At 41.3% G+C, this 23,082-nt stretch overlaps 1 protein-coding gene across 2 annotated transcripts in view; it reads left to right on the top strand.

The window, feature by feature from the left end:
• The window catches only part of svep1 (sushi, von Willebrand factor type A, EGF and pentraxin domain containing 1), a 95,732-nt gene that overhangs the window by 61,968 nt on the left and 10,682 nt on the right, over positions 1-23,082 (top strand). For both annotated transcript variants that reach the window (XM_023345938.1, XM_023345937.1), the window contains exons 11-38: positions 4,827-4,958; positions 5,593-5,784; positions 6,025-6,146; positions 6,221-6,326; positions 6,428-6,625; positions 6,974-7,207; positions 7,342-7,503; positions 7,646-7,807; positions 8,098-8,259; positions 9,667-9,755; positions 10,710-10,806; positions 10,891-11,004; positions 11,091-11,204; positions 12,361-12,562; positions 12,682-12,839; positions 13,267-13,465; positions 13,558-13,733; positions 13,847-13,971; positions 14,100-14,229; positions 14,327-14,497; positions 15,778-15,951; positions 16,058-16,177; positions 16,291-16,467; positions 18,416-18,500; positions 18,605-18,796; positions 18,890-19,057; positions 19,602-20,274; positions 20,364-23,077. In XM_023345938.1, coding sequence (XP_023201706.1) covers positions 4,827-4,958; positions 5,593-5,784; positions 6,025-6,146; positions 6,221-6,326; positions 6,428-6,625; positions 6,974-7,207; positions 7,342-7,503; positions 7,646-7,807; positions 8,098-8,259; positions 9,667-9,755; positions 10,710-10,806; positions 10,891-11,004; positions 11,091-11,204; positions 12,361-12,562; positions 12,682-12,839; positions 13,267-13,465; positions 13,558-13,733; positions 13,847-13,971; positions 14,100-14,229; positions 14,327-14,497; positions 15,778-15,951; positions 16,058-16,177; positions 16,291-16,467; positions 18,416-18,500; positions 18,605-18,796; positions 18,890-19,057; positions 19,602-20,274; positions 20,364-23,077 — 7,348 coding nt within the window. The remainder of the gene's footprint in view (positions 1-4,826; positions 4,959-5,592; positions 5,785-6,024; positions 6,147-6,220; positions 6,327-6,427; positions 6,626-6,973; positions 7,208-7,341; positions 7,504-7,645; positions 7,808-8,097; positions 8,260-9,666; positions 9,756-10,709; positions 10,807-10,890; positions 11,005-11,090; positions 11,205-12,360; positions 12,563-12,681; positions 12,840-13,266; positions 13,466-13,557; positions 13,734-13,846; positions 13,972-14,099; positions 14,230-14,326; positions 14,498-15,777; positions 15,952-16,057; positions 16,178-16,290; positions 16,468-18,415; positions 18,501-18,604; positions 18,797-18,889; positions 19,058-19,601; positions 20,275-20,363; positions 23,078-23,082) is intronic.

Raw genomic sequence — 23,082 nt, 5'->3', positions numbered from 1 at the left:
AGGCAACTCAAGTACTGAGTAACTAATCATTTAATATTTAAAAATGACATCAACAGCAGGACCAAAATGTAAAGTTGTATGAAAATTTTGATATTTTAAAGATCAAAAGGAATATAATTCATAATTACACAAACAAAATCAAGCAAAAGAAACATTTTACATTTTTCTAATCAATTTATTTCAATATAAAACTTATGAAACTTTAACAAAAACTGCAGGTGTGTTTGATGAATGTTTGGTTAAAACTAGCTTGTTCTTCATTTAGTGAAGTTAGTCACAGTGGGAAAAGTGTCCAGACATTTTACTCAAGAGTATTAATACTCTTACTTGAATACAATAAAAGTTTCAGGAATTACAAAATTACTCAAGTAAAAGTAAAAAGTATATTGTTGCAAAACTACTTCTAAACTAAAATCTTTTCAAGTTATTCAAGCAAATCTAACTAGCTACAGAGCATCTGAATTGGTATCAAAGTGCATTTTGTTAGTTATGACAAATTAAAAATACCAACTAAAAACATGTAAATTCAAGAGAAGAAAATTGAGAAGAGTAGTGAAATTACTAAAAAAAAAAAACACATGCTGTGGTTTTTTTTTTGTAGCAGACTCACTGATGCCATGATTAGGACTCAGAAGCATAAACAGTGATTGCAGTGATGATTTCCTGCAGGTATTTAATTAGGACGACTGTGCTGCAGGGCCCACCCATTGTCCTTACCCACTAACCATGCAGGGTGGGGGCTGGCTGCCTGTCTCCAACACTCACTGAGCGAGAGGCAGGATACACCCACACAGCTCGCCAGTCTCTAACATATACAGTCATGGGAAATTAAAGTTTGCATTACAGTCCATGATATGGGAAAAGATGTTCACAATGCTGCTATGGTAGTTAGAATCCCCCTTTAACTCTTTATGATCTAATTTTCAAATCTCTGCTTGGATATTTTTGCTTATCTTAATTGTATGCAGTCCTTTAAATGTCCTGTGAGTAAATATATTTGCCCATTTATCCATAACTGGAACTTTCAATATCTAGCAAGTTATTTTCGCAATTTACCATCTATTAAAAGAGCAACCCTCAGATTAATTTCTCTCCCTGCTAAGGCGGGAATGAAATTACCGTAATTACCTGAGATTGGCTGGAAAGCCCAACGTCTCCCCTTTCAGAAACCATTGGAATTTTTCAGATAGCACAAAGTGTGGCAAAAACACACTTTGCACTTTGTGCTGGATCATCAACGCTCCTTTCAGTCTGGAAGGGATAATATGGATCATTCTCAGAACTTGTTTTCTCTCTCGTAATTATGTTGGAGTTTTAGTCAAATCTTATTTAATGTTTCAATAGTTTATCGAAGTTTTTGGACATCTGTAATTGCATTGATGTCTGGATTTTGATCAAACCATTGCAACGTCTTAATTGTTTTCTTTTTCAGCAATTCTGTTCTGTGGTTTGGATAATGTCTCTCTTTCATGACTCAACTTTTCACTGTTGGACATTTGACTCGAGAATACTTTGACTTACAGAGGAGTTCATGTTGGATTCAGTGACTGATGGGTTCTCAGGTTCTAAAGCTGCAAACAAGCCCAAATCATTTCTCCCGTACCACCATGTTTCATTGTTTCTATGAGGTATTTTTTCCAGATTGGTCTCCTGAGTGTAAAGCAGTGGTTCCCAAAGATTTTCTGGGCTCCCCTATGGATTACAATATAATCCCCTCCAAAAAAGAAAAAAAAATCAACTGGGCACAAACATCGTTCAACCAGACATAAACCTGTACACATATTTTGTTTTCAAACTCCACTGAGGTTTATTTCACACTTCAGGTTGCAACAAAACACACTACAAACCATCTTTACTGTTTTTGCGTAACTGTTTTTTTTTTTTTTTTCATTCATCCATACCACTTCTCCCCCCCCCCCCCCCCCCCCTCCCTTGCAGTGGCACGGCGCCACCTCCAGGGGGCGCGCCCCACACTTCGGGAACTATTGCTGCGAACAAGGAAATAATTTTGAGTTTTTTCCACTCTTGGGAGGACCAGCAGCTGTTCTAAATGGTTTCAACTCACGAACATCGTTCTCATTGACTTTGAAATTGTTTGGAAATAGCTTTATAAGACTTCACACAATGCTGAGCAGCAACGAATGATTCTCTAAGGTCACTGCCAAAGTCTTTCTGTCTTTACATTGTGTTAGCAAAACACCTTTTCATTCTCCAAACTAGCAAACTACATAAACTTCTGCTTTAAAGAAGTGGTTGCAGTCGCTGATGATCAGGTTCTGCTTTGCAGGTCATTAGTAGAACATGATTTCCTCTTTCCCTCTTAAATATTATCGAAGCATTAAAGGTGGACTTGGTTATTTCCATGACTGCACTGACAGTCATAAAAATTTTTCCTTTTTCCCATGACTGTAGTTCAGACCATATGTGCACATATTTCATAGGTTAGTCAAGCCTGATATGCTTATGTGGAAATAAAACATGTAGGAAAACAAAGGCCTTCACAGAGCCTGTATTTTTTTTATACCTTTATCATTGCATTTTTATTCAAGCATACAGATACGTTTTTAACACAGAGAGAGATTGCATTGAAATTTGCTTGTGTTTAAAGTAGCATCTTCTTGTTGCCCTTCCTTCTCAACTCAAACTGCTTTGCAAACTATAGAAATGCATCTAAAAATGATCATGGGAAATACTATGCTAAACTGTGAGATGGTCTATGTTGGGAACACAAAGTTGACTTTTAAAAGAACAGTTAACCTGGGAAAATATAGCTACAGCTGTATTTTACAACAATAAAATACCGTAAAGCTTGTCTTTTGTGTGAAGGTTTGAAAAATTTTACCTTTGAGCTTAGAGACGAAGGAAATATTTTTGACAGCTTTTAGGAAACAAGCCTGGTTTACACGTAACAGGATCTGGATCGAGTAGCTTGAGTGAAAACACACAGAGCGATTGTAGATCTAGAGGTTGCTATGTATGAGCAGAAAGTTAATGATAAAATAGCTTTTTGTATTTCCAAGACTGTATTTTTGCTGTCCTGTTTTTTTATCTCTGAAGTGATTTTGACTTACTGTTTAATTTTTCATTGTCTTGTTGGCACCAGACATCTTCTAAAGATTTTTTAATGATGTAGAAGTTGTTTTTTTGTTGCATATTTGTATAAATCATTCATATACGATAAACCCGGTCCATGTAACTGCACTCCTCACAGGTCGGTGTCCTGCATGTTTTCTCAGCAAGTCCTCAGGTTCTGCATAGTCCTGGTAATAATCCATTCATTTGTTTTAGAGTTTAATAGCAAAATCCAGAACAGCGTCCCCTTGAGGGCTGACTTTGGACGCTTCAAATTGTGCCACGACAGACGCTCAAAACGCATTTGGTGTGAACGTACCATAATTAGCCAATGTTGTGTCTGCTTTCTAATGTCTATGTTGAAAACTGTCTGGGCTGACAGAGTTTTCCGAAGTAGGGATGGGAGAGGGATCTATTTGGAAATGTTTGGAGAAACTGAAGTCCCCAGTAAATTAGTTGCAGACAAGTAAAGACAGTTATTGATGTTTGAACACGACAGTATAAAGTTATGCATCTCAAGGTCAGTATATTGAACATACAAGAAGATCCTGTTAACTTCATTTCATAGCTGTGTTTCTAAAAACTGTTAGTGAGTGACAAAACGATCGGTTTCATACACAGCACTTTAAAATAAATGATCCAGATGTTCTCTTAAAAAGCCGAGTGCTGGGCTGGACACCTGCTGTTGTTATGATGATCTAATAAACAATCTGTTCAGACTAATCTTCCAGCAGAGCAGTGCTTGAAGGCCAGTCTAGCAAACAGACTAAATATTGGACGTTTTCTCTTGGCGCTGCAGCTGTTCCAAAACAGCTTGACTTCACTAACTCAGACTCTCTATTTGCACATTATTAGCACCAAAGCGCTCTCATAAGTTAATGAACACAGAGCCCCAAACCTAACATCCCACTCACAAACAACTCAAAGTAATCACTTCCCACCTGTCTGGGGAGGTGTGTCCCCATCAAACGACCTCAATAACACACACACACACACACACACGCACACACACACACACACACACACACCCCTGCACAGTAATAACAGACTGCTCCTGCTGCGGCCGGTCCGGGTCCACACGACGTCAGCGCAGCGCTGCTTCTACGTCAGTGTTTTGTTTTTCCAGGCCCACACCCTGATGCCAACTCTATTTATAGTCAAGACTCGTTAGGCGCACACATACAAACACACGCACTAAAATTAAACATAAAGGGAGACTCCAGACGCGTGCCAGTCCCTCTGGAACGATATTTGCCGCTGTTAATGGAGGAGGTGGACTGGAGTCAAGTGAAAGGCAAATCCCTCACTTTTCTCAATGCATTCTGTGTCTCTCGCTCTTACAGATGTGCTCATTGTTCTTTTTGTTCCCACAGCCTGTTTCTGGCCTGCAGACAAACCTCGAAGCATCACACACCAGCACACAACTCCCAACACAGCGTTATGCTTCAGCTCCTACTTTCTAACAACCTTTATGCATTTACCTTCTTTAAGACCTTCAGACAGATGCAATGTATTTGTATAAAGCTCTATAGTCTACCTGCAAGAGTGACTCACTACCTTCAGATGACAATCTAATCCCAAGCCTGCCCTCTACAGGACATGAAGAAAAGCACTTTTAATGCAGAGTAACTTAAAGTAATGCAGCTTCTGCTTGTGTAGTTTGAACAGTTGGGTTGATTTTGGATTTTTACTTGAATATATTATGATTACAGTGATTCAGTATTGGTTTATTGCACTGTTTTTTTGCTCTATAGGTGGTCGCCTCACTGTGACCAGTAGCCATAGACTGGGCTCGCTGTTCCCAGTAGGAGAAACTGTGGTCCAGTACACTGCAACGGATACAGCAGGAAACAGCCGCGTCTGCAACCTCACAATAACTGTGCAAGGTGTGAATATAAAATCTATTTTATTCTATGGCAATTTTTTTTTCCTTTTTGAATTACATTTCTTTAAATTAAAATTATAGTGTTGCACCATATATTGTATTTTTAGGTAATATTTAAATATTAACAGGGAGGCAAACATTTATTACTATTTTTTTTTTATTACTCTAAAAAAATTAAAAAAAAACGAGAGTATATTTAAAGTGTTCCTGTTTTCCAGGCCTACCTGTTGAAAGTATATAAGTGCATCTCAATAAATTAGAAACTCATTAAAAAGTTAAATTATTCAGGAATCCAAGTATACATATGAAATATGACAACATAGGTATTCATTACACATACAGAGTAGATTTTATGGCTTACAGCTGTTGAAAACTCAAAAATTAGATAATTTATTACACAGGATTAATAAAAAACATTTAATACAGAAACAAACTCCTGTTGGAAAGTGTCCAAGGACTTTGAGGCGGTCCTATCCTGTTTAGCCCTCTGGGAAAACAACCCACACTGCCCCCGCTTTGCAGCCGCTGCTCACTGAAATAAATGTTTCTTAAAATTCAAATCCAATGAGGTAGCATCTCATCTTTATTTTTTATGTTGGGTTTAAGTAATTAATGGCATTCTTTGTCTTGTCCAGGGTCCACTTGTGAGCAGCCGTATGTCCCAGTGAATGGAGAGTTCATCTGCTCTGAAGAAGAGGAGGGGGTTAATTGTACTCTTCAGTGTAAAGAAGGCTATAGCTTTGCTCAAGATGCAGTGCAGAGCTACTTCTGTGCCTACAATGGTGTTTGGGAGCCAGCATACTCTTCAGACAGACCAGACTGCTCCTGTGAGTGCAGCTCATGCTGAACTGTCTGTACATTTTACAGACTGCCAATTTGTATACTAAGATACTGAGACATCTGGAACATTTTATGAATGGTAAAATGATGACCTTTACTTTATCTAATTCCAAGAAGGATGGAGTAGGGTTTTGAACCGACAACCTGAGCCACTGCGGCTCTAGTTTATGATCAATTTACACTCAATGGGGTAAAATGTCGCATATCACCTTTTTTCTCTGTTTCAGTGAACCGCATAGCTAACAATGGGTATAAGCCCTTTGAGATGTTGTTTAAAGCATCTCGATGCGACGATGCAGACCTGGTCAAGTCGTTTGCTGGTCATTTTAATGCCAAACTGGGAAGCATGGTGAGGACCAGTACGCACACACACTCAGAAATACACACACAGCACGATTAACCATGTTTTCCTTTTCTCTGTAGCTTCCCTCTATTTGTAGCAGTGATGAAATCACCTGCAAGCTGGAGGTCATGTCCCAGGGTCACTGTCTGGAGTACAACTATGACTATGAGAATGGATTTTCAATTGGTAGGCGTCTATAGATGTTCTTGCTCAAAACAAAACATCTAACCTTCAGTTTAAGTCAAGCACTATCAGCCGATTGTTGTTTTTTTTTCAATCACAAACAGCACCAGGAGGATGGGCCAACAACTGGGGCGCTCAGGGTGCGCAGGACTATGCCTACTTTGAGTCAGGCTTTGCCACAGGCACCCGACAGCTCCCAAGTCGGCAGCAAGATGGCAGCGTGAGGCAGCGCTCCAAGAGGCACAGGAAGATCAGAGGTCCAACCAAAGACCACAAGATCCAAATTTATTTCAACATCACAGGTACAACAACATTCTGTGTGTTTAAGGAAACTGTAAGAGATCATTTTGAATTTGATTGCAAAATCTGTAAGCAAAAGCAAGCGTAACGTCCTCTACACACAAGAACAGACAGGATTATAACATCCTGTCGCATGTCGGCGTGACGGTTTAGAGCGTAAACAAATCTTATTGCTAATCATTTTGGTGGAGACCAGTGTGCACCACAGAATAGGACAGCAGAAGCGTACACACCTCCAAATTACGCAAACATGCTGGTTGCTAAGCAATACTCATAAAGATGTCTGCATTTAAAGGTTTAGTTCAAAATATTTCTGTTGTCAATGCACTAATCTTTGGCCGTTCTCCCAGCAAGCATCCCTTTGCCTCTGTCGAGAAATGACTCAGTCGAAGTGGCCAATCAGAAGAGGCTTCTGCGAACACTCGAGCAGCTCACCAATCGCTTGAAACGAACGCTGGCGAAGCAGCCACTGTCCAGCTACCACGTCTCCTCAGAGATGATCATTTCTGATCCCAAATCGCTGGAGAGCAAAAAGGCCTCATTGTTCTGCAGGCCAGGCTCAGTGCTCAAAGGCAGAATGTGTGGTAAGCTTGACGGAAGAATATTCTGACTTAAATTAATTATATTTTATGCACACTACATTTACAGCATGACTAATAGTGTGGTGCAAGATTTATATGTTCCAGGAAATCGCTAAGTGTGAGCCTTCTTTTTGCAGTCCAATGTCCAGTGGGTACGTATTTTTCTCTGGAGCATAACGAGTGTGAGAGCTGCTGGCTGGGGTCCTACCAAGACCAGGAAGGTCAACTGGAATGCAAGTCCTGCCCTGAGGGAACATCTACAGCCTATCTGCACTCCCGCAGCATCACCGAGTGCAAAGGTGTGTTTGAGAACAGACGTCAGGCTTTTCATAGTCAATCAGCATTTTGGCCATCAATTAGGAGTAAAATGATTTGTTTGTTCTCTCAAATAAAAGTAAAGCTTTTTCTGGTTTGTTGATGGTGTCATGTGTGTGTCTGCAGGGCAATGTAAACCTGGCAGCCACTCGCTGAATGGACTGGAGATCTGCGAGTCCTGCCCACTGGGTCACTTCCAGCCTGGTTATGGTGCCAGGAAATGTTTAGTCTGTTCTGGTGGAACCTCCACAGTCACCAGAGGAGCAGTGGATGAGACAGAGTGTGGAGGTGATGCAGTCTAATAATGCTGGCACACTTTGTAGCTCCATCATCTTCACTTCTTTAGAGTTTGACTTGATTTCTGCCTTAAATATGGATGGGTTACTGGTAATTTAGCAAATTTTATAAAACTATCCTGACAAAACACATTTTTTTTTATCATAAACTAAGTTTTTTACATAAACATTAGGCTTCAGTTTGGATTTTTCTCACTAAATGCTGCCATCTGATCATCTTAGACATTTTTTAATCATTCTGAATTACTTTGTTCTCTCTCGGTTTCCTCTTCCTCCTTGCAGTTCCCTGCATGGCAGGTCATTTTTCCCGCACTGGTCTAGTACCCTGCTACCCGTGTCCAAGGGATTACTACCAACCCGATCACGGACGCTCGTACTGCCTCTCCTGCCCCTTCTATGGGACCACCACAATAACCGGGGCGTCCAGCATACAGCGCTGCTCCAGTGAGTCTTTCTGGCATGAAACGGTTTTGGTAAACAAATGACTGAACTTGATCTTGTCAGGTTATGTAGGAAGTCTTTCTACCATCTTTATTGGTAGAAGTTGAGGACCTTCAAAAAACCAGATGCTTTATCTTGCGCTGATTTTGACTGAAATCAGCGCAAGATAAAGCCATCTAAGGCCATTCTATGCCCACGCTTCAATTCCCAGGCTCATTTCTTGAGTGACTTCTTCAATCTATTTTGTGACGCACACTAAAATGTCTCCAGAATTTAAGATGTGCCTGAGAGATTTTGCAACTTGTAATCTCAGTTTTGCAGTAATGGCACGAATAGGAGAGTAGCTAGAGTCTCTTACCAACCTCAGACAGCATCTTCACAAAGCCTTCTGGTTTTGTTCTGGAGTTGATTTTCACATTTCAAACAAAAAGACGTTCACTTCTGGGACACAGAAGCCGTCTGCTTCCTGAACAGAACGACGGCTTGATGCTGCTGATCTTTGCATATATAAGTGTTTGAGCAGATGGCACCTTCAGGCATCTGGAAGTGAACCAGACTAGTTTGCCTCCACTTTCCTCTTCCTGATAGCTCGACTGATTTCTTTTTTCGTCCCCATCTTGTCTCAGAAGGACAGGTGTGCCACTGGTAAACTCTGATATTGTCTTAACTTGTCAGGAGCCTTCAAGGCCATGACATCATCATCTTGGTTTTACCAAATTGTTTAAGATTATATTATTCTTAGTGTGTATATAGATCATAATTTGAAAAGAAAAACCAGATAAGATAAATCCAGAAGATTAAAGTGATTTTCGTGGGTTAACCGTATTGTACAGTGTTAGGCTGACATGTGAGTTATATTAACTCTCTGTAGAAAGAGCCAAGTTACGTCAATGTTGCTGTAAAGGAACTGCTTTGTGTCAGCCTTTCCCATGTAAAACACCACTTGTGTGGTGGCTGATCTGTCTCTTGACAGCTCAATCCAATTGGAAACAGGATTACTGAACAGGATCAGGGGACGTGGTAATAATAAGGTTTTTATTGCTGTGAAGCAATAGAAAATAAACCGCACTGCATGCCTAAGTGCAAAAACGAACAGTGGTTACAGTAAAGCGCCAGTTATAAATTTAAACACAGACCTTTTTCCTGCTCGTCTGCCAGTCTTCCAGCTAATGGCAAGGTTTTTTTAACGATGGTTTTGTAGTTTTCTGCATTAATTTGACTTCATGTAGTGAGAAGGAGTTGATCACAGACAGCAAATACAGTGGCGACTTGCAGTAAATTCGGCATTGACTTTTGGCCCCTCTTCAATTAGTTTTATTGCCCTCCACCAAAATCTGAAACCTCCCACTGCGGCTTTTTGTACAGACTTCTCTCTGCTTACATTTTACGTTCTCTGGTTGTCATTGTCAGGTTTTAGCTCAAGCTTTCTCGCTAAGGAGGAGAGCGTAACTCCTGCTCCAGAAGTGGAGGTCATTGAGGAATACCAAGTCAGCAGTCAGGTAATTATTGATCAAAATAAAAATCTGCTTTCCCTCTGTCTCTTGTCTTGCCACTGTGAAATGAAAACATTGAGGACATTTTGTTTATCATCTATTCCTGTCATGTCTCTAAACCCTCTTGGAACATGTTAAATTTAGCCTCAACTTCCTGGATTGCTACAAAATACAACGTGTATAGAGGTTAAAACCTGCTTTACTCTAAGAATAAATAATATTTTAAAACTTTAGAAATATGTTGTGCATCCCTGCAAAAACACAAAATATAAATATAATTGTCAGTTACATAAAAGATTATTTGACAGCGTGTGCATAAGACTGACATCGCACGACCATAAACATGACATAACACCTTCATGAATGTTTACGACTGTTGTCATGAAGTGTCATTCGGTAAATAATGACACCTATAATGCCATTTATGTTGGCCATTTTAATGGACTTTGTATTAAAAGTGTCATTATTTACCAAATGACACTTCATGACGACAGTCGTAACCATTCATAAAGACTTCTTCATGTTCATGACAGGTTGTTATATCATGTTTATGACGGTATTATGTCACTCTTATGCACACCCCGTCAAATAAAGTGTTAGCCTTTTGTCTAGCTTCTAATCTTAGAGGACTTGACATAGACAAAACTAACTTACAAGTAACTTTTCAGCAAGATATATATATGAGGTTGTTTGAAGTCAATAATTCCTTAAGATTATATTAGTTATAAGTGAAATAATCTGCCAGTGTAACAAGACATTTTCCCATATCATAAGTTAAAATATCTTATTCTAGCACCCAGAGAGCTGCTTCTGGCTCTAGATCGGCTCTGTACAAATTATCCACAGGTGGTCAAATACTTTGCCTCTAAATTTATCATAATTATTAGAACTTGCCTGAAAAATAAGTAGTAATTGAGAAACAGAACCATAAATATTCCTTAAATTAAATAATTTCTTCAGGTTTTCCATGAGTGCTTCCTGAATCCCTGTCAAAATAAGGGGACATGTGAAGAGGTTGGAGCGGGATACGTCTGCACCTGCATGCCTGGATTCACAGGTAAATAAATAAATCCCACTCATCAGATATCAGATGTCGCCGCTGTACGCCACTGCTATGATGCCGCTGACATTTCTCCCTCAGGTGCAAAGTGTGAGGTCGACATAAACGAGTGTGACTCTGCCCCCTGCCAGAATGGAGGCCTGTGTAGGGATGGGATGGGGGACTTCCAGTGTCAATGCAAACCTGGCTTTTTAGGTATAGACTCTGTCAAACAAAACAATAAAAAGAGCCTTTAATGATACTTGGAAGGTTATGAAAGGCTTTCTGTTTGTCTGATTTAGGCTCCCTGTGTGAGGGTCAGGTGAACGAGTGCCTCTCCTCCCCGTGTCTAAATGAAGGACTGTGTGTGGACGAGGTCAATAAGTTCTCCTGCAGCTGTGCTGAGGGCTTCACAGGTTAGTCCTAAACAGGCATTAATGGCAATCAGCTGGACTTCACTTCCAGTTCATCATAACATTTCTAAAAAATCTGCTAAAAATCTTTTTCAGTTTTAACAAACGAAAGCTGCACTTTTCTGTTCATCATACAATCTGATCAACGTTTGAACTAATTCATATTGGGTGTTAGTGACAGTTTCTGATTCATGAGCAACATTAAAAAGTGAGGACACAACAGATAACATGTGAACATGAACATGTTTTCTGCTGTTTGTATACATTTGTAGTTAATAAGGAGTTGGCTCCCCATACTTGCAGTTGAGAACAGGGAGCCTATTTTACGCCCTTTGTGTGAAAATTTCCCTTCATGTTATCAAATTTAAAGCACATGTGTTAAACGCAAGGCTGGGGCGCCAAATCTGGTCCACCGTAACTTTCTTTGTGGTCCTTTAAACTCCAGGGGGAAACATGAAAAGAGGCTTCAACATAGCAGCTGTGTGCCTAAAGATTATTTTAAAAACCAAATCAAAGCAGCTGTTATCAGCATACTGCCAAATTAGGTCAAATAGATCCTCCAGTTTCTTGTGATTCTGTGATATTTCTTTTTATAAATGTAAAAACAGCAGATTTCTGCATATTTTTGTTATTTTGTGCTAAATTTATAATTATAATTGCAGATTTATTTCAAATTTTGGTCAAAAACGTTGGGTTTAATGATGCCAACGCCGACCTGTAGGTGGCAGGATTTCTTACTTCTATTTCTTTGCTGCCTCAGCTGGACATAATGTCAACTTACAGTCTGTCATCGATGTGGAGAGTAACAAATAGTCACATTTACCGTCAGACGTAAGAGCAAATATTACAGAATTCTTTGCAAATATTTCTAAATTAGCACCACAAAATCTTAGATTTTTATTGCAAAAAGAATTCAAAAAAACATTTCGAGGGAGTGAGCATGATAAGATTGAGCAGATGTCAATCTTATTTAATTTTAAGAACTTATCAAAGGCAAAGACAGCTATTTATTAATATTTTAAGAGTTTGTTAATAGGTTTTATCAACACATTCTGACACACTGGAGAACGGTCATGATCTCGATGTGGCCAAAAATAAAAATGAGTTTGACACTCCTTACGTAGAGGAACTTTCTAACATTCCTGTTAAATTTCCACAGGTTCTCTCTGTGAGCTCGAAATCAACGAGTGTCTGTCCAGCCCGTGTTTGAATGGAGGAGTGTGTGAAGACTTGACAGGAGACTACAGCTGCAACTGCGCCGTTGGATTCTCTGGGGATCGCTGTGAGATCAACATTGACGAATGCTACAGCTCCCCTTGTCTCAATGGAGGCTCCTGCATAGATGATGTCAATAGTTTCAGGTAAAAAAAAAAAAAAAAAGGTCATGATAGTAGCTAAGTGCTTGCATGCGTCTGTGCTAACAAAAACTAAGAAGGACCAGAGTTTTAAAAGCTGTTGAACATCCTTATCGCCCGTCCAGGTGTGAGTGTGTGGAGGGCTTTCGAGGCAGGCTGTGTGAGGTGGATGTGGACGAGTGCAACCCGAACCCCTGCGTGAACGGAGCCAGCTGCTTTGACGGTCTGGGCTCCTACACCTGCCGCTGCCTCCCGGGGTTCAACGGATCCAGGTGTGAGACAGGTACTACTGTATAGGACAGATGCCACAACACCATGGCAACTGAGGGAAACACAACACGACACATTAAAAGGGCATAGTTGATCAAATTTACTCTTTTTTTTTCCAGTTCTGTTTAGGTTTTATTTCATTATGTTTTTATTCTTTTATATGTTGAAAGTTTTTAAACAATGTTCAGTTGATTTTTGGAAAAAATAACATTTTTTGTCTTATTTATCTACTTATCTAATTTAAAGAAATATTGAAAAGCTGATTGTGATTTATTTGATACTATATTAGCCTTAAATGCCAGTTATGCTTGCTGTTGTTTTTCTGTTTCAGAGCTTAATTTCATCATGCATTTCTCCTTACTATCGAATGGGATTCTGCTGTGAAAAACCCATATTTAACACAAAAATGGTTTGCTTATTATTTTCTGGTGTGTCCTCAGAGATGTCCTCTGCCTTCAACCTGGACTTTGAGGTGTCTGGTATCCATGGTTACGTGATGATGGATGGAGTAATGCCGGCGCTGACAGAAATCACCTGCTCCTTCTGGATGAAGTCAACAGACATCACTAACTATGGCACCCCGGTTTCCTACGCCGTAGAAGGCAGCGACAATGCTTTCCTGCTGATCGACTACAACGGGTCAGAAATGCAGAACCATCTGGAAAAAACATCAATTTAAACTCCTGTTTGACCATCTTTAACTGTTGTTTTTCCATCTGATTTGATGGTAGGTGGGTGCTTTATGTGAATGGTAAGGAGCGGATTACTGACTGCCCTGCTGTGAACACGGGTCAGTGGTACCACATCGGTGTTTCATGGAGGAGCTGGGACGGCGACTGGAGGGTTTACATCAACGGGAAGCCCTCAGACGGAGGCAAAGGCCTGTCAGTCGGCACCACTATCCCAGGTGTAGTGCTATCCTCAGCCTGGACTCTTTCCTCAAACGCACTTTTTTTTCTGGATAAATGTTTGTGGGTTTACTGTAAAGTCGTTAACCCCGGTGCTGCTTGTGTTCTGCAGGCGGCGGGGCTCTCGTTTTGGGTCAGGACCAAGATCAGAGAGGTGAGGGCTTCAACCCTGTTGAATCTTTTGTCGGCTCCATCAGTCAGCTCAACATCTGGGATCGTGTTCTCACTCCACAGCAGGTAAACGCCAGACTTTCTCTTTTCACAGTTAACGTTGTGACACAAATAGATTAAAGTACAAAAGATGCCGTTTTGTGTTTCCGACTTTGAATTATGTACAATTAAATCAGTTTTTTGTGAACAAACAGATCAAGGTTCTGGCCAGCAGCTGTCCAGCTTCCCATGTGACCCACAGAGGAAACGTGCTGGCTTGGCCCGACTTTCTCAGTGGTGTGGCAGGCCGAGTCAAAGTTAACCTCAACAGTATTTTCTGTGCTGGTAAGAGAGATTTATCAAGCACTTGAAAAATTGCAGGACTTCATTAAGAGCGTCATTATACCTGGTGGTGAGGTACAACTGGTTTCTGTTTCTGCAGACTGCCCTAAGTTGGAAAGCGCTGTGTCCCACCTGCATGCTTCCAGCGTGGAGGTGAGCCCTGGTGCTCAGGTGCACCTGTCCTGTGATCCTGGCTTTTACCTGGTGGGGGAGCCAGTGCTGCAGTGCCAGAACAAAGGGGAGTGGAGCCATTTGCTTCCAAGCTGTGAAAGTAAGGCCCAAAACTGATACCCAAAACCTCTGCTTCTGATTGCAAATGGCTCTCTATGTTGGTAATTTAAAACTGGAAAAGCTAGAAAAATGCACAAATGATAAATGGAGCTGGACTAGAAGCTTAAAACATTATCCATCCATCCATCCATCCATCCATCCATCCATCCATTTTCTTACACCCTTGTCCTTAGTGGGGTCGGGAGGTGCTGGTGCTTAAAACATTAATTCTAGTAAATATATTAACACATTAACTTTTTGTTTCATGCTTTGATTACACTTTTTGTTAGCTTTAGAACCCTTTCATTTGTTCACATAATCCCAAAATTATATTGTTGTTCTCTTGCTCATAACGTGGATAATCTCTGGGCCTTTTACAGAAAAAAACATAAATGCAGTAAATGAATACATAAAAAGTCAGAAACAGTATGTGAAAGTGGACTACTGAGGTTAAAATGCTACTCATAAAAAGTAAAATAAATAAAATATGTAATAACAAAAATGGAAAAACATGTTGGCAAATAATACTTTTATTCCAACACAATAATATATGTTTCACAGCTCAAAATTGTTATTTAAACAACTGGTATGTTATGTATAATAACTTGATAACTATGGACATTTTTAAAGGGAAAACTGAATCCAGATCAGTAAACACTGACATTATTTAAAGTTTCATAATTTTTATATTGCAAAGAACATAAAATAAATAAGTTAAACACTTATAAAAATTGTTTTGAATCTGTAAAACTTACAAAATTCCAGTAAAATATTAAATCATCCAGCCTTCCACAGATTTTGTGATTATCACAGCTGTTACCAGATTGCCATGCTCCAAACTTTCCTCATTTGTTTTTTTTTTCTTTCTTTTGAGTAACAGTATAATGTAAGATTAGAAACAAAATTCATAATTTTTGATTTCCAGCTGAGTAAATAGCTTATGCTGAAATAGTTTTTCTATGAAGCAATGTAACTGCTCCACATTCACAGGGTCAAAAATGAAATAGTTATAACAAATAATTTTTCTTGTTTGAAGTCACCTGTTCCACCATTTTTGGTCCCTCCTGAAATAAGACATGACTGACAGGTTCATTTCCTTTAGCCACTCTTTAAAATGTGAAAGACAAGCAAACATTCTATTTAGATTACAGGAAAATCACTATTCAACCAGACACATTCGTAATAACTTTAATGTTTGCTGTTGGAGTTTAGTAGCAAATTCTTAGCTGGAAGCAGAAATCCTATGGTCGCCGTATATTTCTTTCGCTGTGTGTGTTGCAGGAGTGTCATGTGGACCTCCTCGCCCACTGGAGAACGGCTTGTACCAGGGTTCAGATTTCCAAGCAGGCAGCTCTGTGGTCTACCGGTGTAACGTCGGCTTTTACCTGCTGGGAGACGCCAAGGTGCACTGCAGCAACAGCGGCCAGTGGGGAGGACATCCACCTGCCTGTCTGGGTAAAAAGACGCAATGCTCAGCTGATGCTGGCAGCAAAACTGCAAAACAACAAAATATCCAACTCATTCTGCCTGTCTGTACATACGTGTGACTGTTTGAGTTCAGATGTGGACGAGTGTGCTCTGGGGTCTGATTGCGACGATCACGCCAGCTGCCAGAACACGGAGGGCTCGTACTCCTGCACCTGCATTCACCCGTACACCGGAGATGGCAAAAACTGCACTGGTACAACAAGTGGATGAGTTATGATGCTAGCAGATCAAGAGATAAGCTTTAGTCATGCTTAAAACTTTAATAAACCTTAAAAATTAGTAAACCCTGTCATTGTATGTTTTCAGAGCCAGTGAAGTGCCAGAACCCTGGGTCTCCAGAGTTTGGTCACAGAGACGGCAGCAGCTTTCTGGTGGGCGGCGCTGTGGCGTTTGGCTGCGATAGCGGCTATGAGCTGATTGGCTCTTCACGACTCCACTGCCTAGAATCAGGAACCTGGGACCATCCTGTCCCTTACTGCAGAGGTGAGAGCTCAGGTTTTTAAACCGCTGACATTTTTTCTCTTACTTTAAATAAGTCAACATTACTTCAGTTAATCTTTAAATTATTCAGATCTCGCTCAGATTTAGGTTTGATTTATTATTACCAACATGTATCTTCTAACTGGAATAAATATTAATGGATCAGACTAAAGATTATGGTGATGAAAAGGGTAAATAATGAATATGGAGTTCATCATTTATTAAAAATACCAGGGCAAACAAGTAAATCACCGATCAACAGTCAAATAAAGAGCTTAGTTGCTGTAATACCTATAAAGATTATTAAGAAAGGCATAAAAAAATTTTTTTTTTTTTTTACAAAATGTAAATATTAAAAAATAGCTTGTATTTTTAAAATTGATGCTTGTTCTACATTGTTTTATCTTTTGAGAAATTCCCATTATGTTCCCTGAGAATATAATGAGAACTGATGGGGCTTGACTTGAATGAAAAGTAACTTTAGATATAAATCTGTGAGGGCTGATGAATAATTTTGTCCTTCACTATACGTAAGTTATTCAGGTAAATAGTTTCATATCTATTTTACTTTCATACCATGAGAGGGGAGCCATTTCCTCCTTAAGCTAGGAAAATCTCACTTTGTGAAGCTTTGAATGTATCAGTTTCTCAAAAAGTGAAAGAAAAACACAGAACAATGAACTTATTCAAGCAGGAATATTTTCCATTGCAAGTACAAAAATGAATGAAAATGCAGCACGTCTATTGTCTTTACAGAAAATCTGCTCTGGGAACAACAATAGGTTTTTATTATGTCCCATAACAACGGGGAACTGTTGTACAAGGTTATTGAATATTTTAGTGTACAAGTTTGTGGTTTCACTTGAAAGTTATGTCTTCTAGTCTAAGACACAGATTTTAGATCAAAGCCTCAAATTAAGTAGTACTGTAGTAGTAATAAAATCCAAACATAATCTCTTTTTATTTTATATGTCTGCACTGATTTACATGCAGCAAGTTTATTGTGGGTTCAAATGTGACTTCACATTTAAACTCTAGTTTCTGATATTTAAAATTTAAATGCAGTTGTTCTGTTTCAGTGGCTTTCTCAAATATAAAACAGATACATTTATAGTTTAATGAATGCATAGACAGGCTTCCATGTGTACATGAATTTGATAAGTGTATTGAGTTATACAGTTCTGTCAACCCTGAAGACTACAGTTTACAGTTGTGATTGTGTGGAAATTGGATATGTGACACATCTCAAGATATAGAAACATATACTTTTAGATTTATTATGAAGAGGCAAATATTACAGATACGCAGCGACAGATTCACAATCTGTGTTATTTGAGTTGCATGAATGGTGGATTACAGGAGCAGCTCTCTTGTTGTCCTTTTTCCCGGCCACTACAGTGTCTCCATCTTGGCTCGAAGCCACAGTGTTACTCATAGAGGAAGTGGAAGTGCCAGTCTGGCGTATTCAGTCCATTTAGTCTTTATACTGCCATGCTGACCACGATATTTCTCTTAAAGGCACATATTGCACACAACATATGGTTTTGTCTGCTTCACATTACATTAGCATCAACAATTATATCATGTGGAAAATGCAATAATTTTATAATTGCTGCTGTTTTTTTTATCTTTGAATAAAAATATTAACAAACAATGTTTCTATTTGTGACTAGGCACGTTAGAGCCATCTTTATGAGAGGAAACAAATGTTACAGTGAGCTAGTTTTGCTCTTGAGCTCCACCCTGAATTGAAGTAGCTCGTCTCTTTAAAATGTTTACAATGAATGGAAAATGTTGTGGTGCATAAATGATGCAAGGCGTCTTGGAGAAGACTAATCTAATCAAAGATTTATTTTGTGAGGCTCAGATATCTTAGCACAAAAGTTGCAATTGCAATATGAAAGCATAAAAACAAGCAGGTATTTCTAATTTTCCCATCTTCTCTCTGCAGCTCTTTCCTGCCCGACTCCAAGCGTCCCTGAAAACTCTGTCATGACAGGAAACAACTTTACGTTTGGAAGCAAGGTGACTTTCAGGTACCATGTGCATCATACTGTGTGTCACTGTGACAAACATTAATCCAACAAAGGATCTTAAATTTTGCAGAAAAAAAAAAGTTTTGTTGTTTGTTGCCCCTCAGCTGTAAAAACGGCTTCCTGCCTCTGATGCCCTATGAGTTCCACTGTCTCTCGACTCTGAGGTGGAGCGGGGCGCCACCTATCTGTTATCCGGTGACCTGCGGTGGGCCGCCAGCTGTGGCGCATGCAAGCTATATCCTCGACACAAACACCTACCTCTCTATTATTAAATACACCTGTGTTGAGGGATACAGGTATGGATGAATTACAGACGATGATGTCTCTTTTGTTGCAGTAAATTACCTCTATAAACAAGTGTCTATACTAAGTACTATGTTGTTGCAAAGACCACAGGGCTCCATGGAAGTGGTTTGTGAAGCGACAGGCGAGTGGAGCCGGCCCATTCCTCGCTGTGTGAGCATCCTGTGCAACGAGCCGCCAGCACTTAAAGATGCGGTGATTATTGGAGAAAACTATGAAGTGGGAAATAAAGTTCACTACGTCTGCAAAGAAGGGTAAACGTGGATCTGCTACATCAAATCAAAACTTAATTAGCTCAAAAAATGACTGAATTTACATTAACCAGAGCTACAATGGAGTGATTTAAATTCTTCACTCTGTTATTTGCTTTAATCTACACTTTAGAGCAAAACAAAGCACATATCCTTGCGTTAGAATGGGCTAGTCAAAGTCTCGACAACAATACAAAGAATCTATAATATTCTTATGGATCTTTTCATATGCTTTCCATGCAGTCTGGCTAAGCCTAAGCTATTCTGTAAATCAAAATGAACAAAAATGGCAGACATTTGATGTTCTAAGTTCAAAGAAACATTCCTCAAAATATCAGCAGCTGTAAATGCAGCAAAAGTTAGTTCTGCAAAGTATTAACTGTAAAAAAATATACATATTTTCTACTTCAAAATTAGTCTATCAAAATAAATTCCAATAGCATGAACTTGCAACATGACAAAAAGATCAAATCTTCAAAGGATACGAATACCAAGGCACTGTAAAAAGAAATAAAAGTCTATACATTCCTTTACGCTTGCGCTCTAGGTACACTCTGATTGGCCCAGAAACCAGGGAATGTCTACCCACTGGCCAATGGACTGAAGGCTTTCTGCAGTGTGTCCCTCGCTCTTGTGGCCCACCCCCTGCTGTCGACCACGCTGTGCCCCACGAGACCCACAAGCTGTTCGGAGACACAGCCAGCTACTACTGCACAGATGGATACACGGCCAGCAACAATTCCAAGATGGTGTGCAACGCTCAGGGAGTGTGGGTCGCCCCTGATGGCATGGAGGCCCCTCGCTGCATCGCGAACTTTTGCCTACGCCCTCCTGAGGTTTCCCACGCGATTTTAGATTCAGTCAACAAACCCAAATATTCCAGCAACACTGAAGTGAGCTACAAATGTGAAGAGGGTTTCATGCTAAATACCACCGCCACGCTTCGATGCTTGTTAGGAGGGACGTGGGAGCCTTCGCCGTTTGAGATTGGTTGTGTGCCAGTGAGGTGCTCCAAACCAGAGAGCATCGATCGAGGGTATGTGAGAGGAACCAACTACAGCTTTGGAGCAGTGGTGGCGTACAGCTGTGAGGCAGGGTACCTGATTCGAGGGGAGAAGAGGAGGATCTGCAAGGCTAATGGAGAGTGGGGAGGGAATCTGCCCACTTGTGTTCCTGTGTCCTGTTCCTCCCCGCCTGTACTGCTAAATGGATACATCTACGTTAGTACAAAAGAAAAAAATACAGAATGCACTTTTGAATTCGTTGTTGTTTTTCATATTTATGGATGTTTGTGTTTCTTTTCTTTTAGGTCAGAACTCGATACACTTTCAATAACAAGGTGACTTATGCCTGTAATGCCGGCTACAAACTGGTGGGTGGGCCAGAGCGAGTTTGTCAGGCCAACCGACAGTGGTCCAACAACGACCCACCCATCTGTGTCCTTTTGACCTGCGACCCTCCTCCTGCTGTGGTCCACGGACACTACAAGGGCTCCACCTTCCGTGTGGGCAGCAAGGTGGAATATTTCTGTGATGAGGGTTATGAGCTTGGAGGGAATCCTGTCTCCACCTGCCTCAAGAACGGAAAGTGGGATCAGCCCAATCCTCCGCGCTGCTCTCCTGTCAAGTGTCCGGAGCCGCCTCTAGAGGAGAGCCATCTGGTCCTGAAGAGCCTGTACTCTGAGTCTGGAACTGTGGAGTTATCCTGTGAGGATGGCTATATTCTGGAGGGCGCCAATGTTCTTCGATGCACTCCATCCCAGGAGTGGAACGACACATTTCCGGTGTGCAAGGAGGTGTTTTGTGGACCTCCGCCTGATGTGACTTTTGGTGCTCCAAACAATACCTCTCATTCTTTCCCTTTCAGCTCAGTGATCACCTACACATGCATGGGAGGCTTTACTTTCAGAAAAGAAGACTCTGTGTCTTGTCTAGCCAGCTCCCAGTGGAGTACTCCTTATCCAGAATGCATCCCTGTTGAATGTCCTCAGCCTGAGGAGATTTCCAACGGATTTGTTGATGTCCAGGGTCTGATGTACCTCAGTAAAGCCCTGTATAGCTGTAGGACTGGATATAATTTAGTAGGAGACTCCACTGTTCTTTGTGGAGACAGAGGTACATGGATTGGTGGGGTTCAATCGTGTCGCCCTGTAGAATGCTCCATCCCTAAACAGATAGCCAGTGGGAAAGTGGTTTACACAAAGCTCCAGTATGGTCATAGCGCCACCTACTCCTGCCACCGTGGTTTCCGGCTTCGCGGACCAGAGACTCTGAAGTGCTCGACTGATGGGGAGTGGGACTCAGAGCCCCCTGTATGCACGCAGATATCCTGCACTCTTCCCCAACCAATCGAAAATGGTTTTGTGGAAGGTCAGGATCACAGTTTCGGCGTAACTATTTTCTACAGCTGTTTCCCAGGGTTCCAGCTTGTTGGCCAGGATCATCTAACCTGTGAGGAGACAGGCTGGTCTAGTTCTGTTCCTATGTGTGTACCCTCCGACTGTGGACTCCCTCCTCACATTGACTTTGGAGACTATGTCAGGGTAGCAGAGTCGGACACTGCTCCAAAAGACACCATTTCAGCTTCTCCTTTGGACTTGAACTTTCTTCATGGGACACTGATTGAGTATCGCTGTCATCAAGGTTACGACATCAGCCGCCACACCAGGCTGGTGTGTCAGGAAGATGGGGGCTGGAATGGAACAGCCCCATCGTGTGTCCCAACAGAGTGCGAATTGCCATCCAATCCACAGCATGGCTCCATAAATGTGACTTATGCTCCTGTTGGCAGTGTGGTTAGCTATTCTTGTGAGGAAGGTTATGAGCTGGTGGGAGAGCCTGTAAGACAGTGTGTGTCTGGTCGACTTTGGACCGGTGACGAGCCAGTATGTCGACCTGTATCCTGTGGCGATCCTGGTGTTGTTGCTAACTGTTTGACTCATGGGAGGGATTTTGTGTACCCTGAAGTTCTGCACTTCGAATGTCATCCTGGATTTGTCCTAAAGGGAACGGACACCATCGCCTGCCAGGCAGATGGAAACTGGAACAGTCAAACGCCACGCTGTGAGCCAGTGTCCTGCGGTCCCCCAACAGTACCTAGTGACCTCACTGTCCAAGGGAAAGAGTACACCTATAATAAGGAAATTGAACTGAGGTGTCAGCCTGGTTTTATCTTAAAAGGAACATCTAAAAGTGTTTGCCAGGCTGATGGTACTTGGAGCCATGCCTACCATTCTTGCGTACCAGCTCATTGTGGCAGGCCATCTCCTATACCCCATGGCCGTGTGCTAGGGTCAGAAACTGGTTTCAACAGAAAACTGAAGTATGAATGTGATGAAGGATACAAGCTGATTGGAGATCCCACAGTTGTTTGTCAGTCAGATGGCCTGTGGGACAAACGCCCGCCGCGTTGTGACATTATTAGCTGCGACCCACCTGAGGACATCAGTCACGGCTTTGTGAACGGCTCAGGGTTCAACTACAACAACGTGGTGGAGTACGTCTGTTTTGAAGGATACGAGGTAGTTGGCGATCCCATCCTGTGGTGCTCAGCTCAGGGACTCTGGGTGGGCTCTGTTCCTCAGTGCCAACCTTGTGCCTGTTCCCCGCCTGAGGTTCGGTTTGGAACGGTCACTGGCCCAGGCCAAGCCTGCGGAGACCGAGTTCAGTTCAGCTGTGATCAGGGCTACAAACTGCTAGGTCCCTCTGAGGCAGTGTGCGAGAAGGGAGGCGTGTGGAGCCCCGGGGTGCCAGTGTGTGGTAGGGGGAGGTGCAGCATTGCCCCGCCTGTAGTTCCCAATGCAGTACTACAGGGTGGCACAACTACCTTTCCAGAAACAGTCACGTACATGTGTCGTCCCGGCTACCTGCTGAAAGGATCCTCGCTCCTCTCCTGTGGAAAAGATGGCAGATGGGGGGAACCCAGAATCCGCTGTGAGCCTGTGAACTGTGGAAAACCACCTGCGGTAGCCCATGGTCAAGTGGTGGGAGACGTCTTCACCTTCCCCAACCAGGTCACATACAGGTAAA

The sequence above is a fragment of the Xiphophorus maculatus genome, chromosome 14 (genome assembly GCF_002775205.1).
Source record: "Xiphophorus maculatus strain JP 163 A chromosome 14, X_maculatus-5.0-male, whole genome shotgun sequence".
NCBI classification, from domain to species: Eukaryota; Metazoa; Chordata; class Actinopteri; order Cyprinodontiformes; family Poeciliidae; genus Xiphophorus; species Xiphophorus maculatus.
The sequence above is the reverse complement of the archived record's forward strand: the minus strand, read 5'-3'. Positions and strand labels throughout refer to the sequence as shown.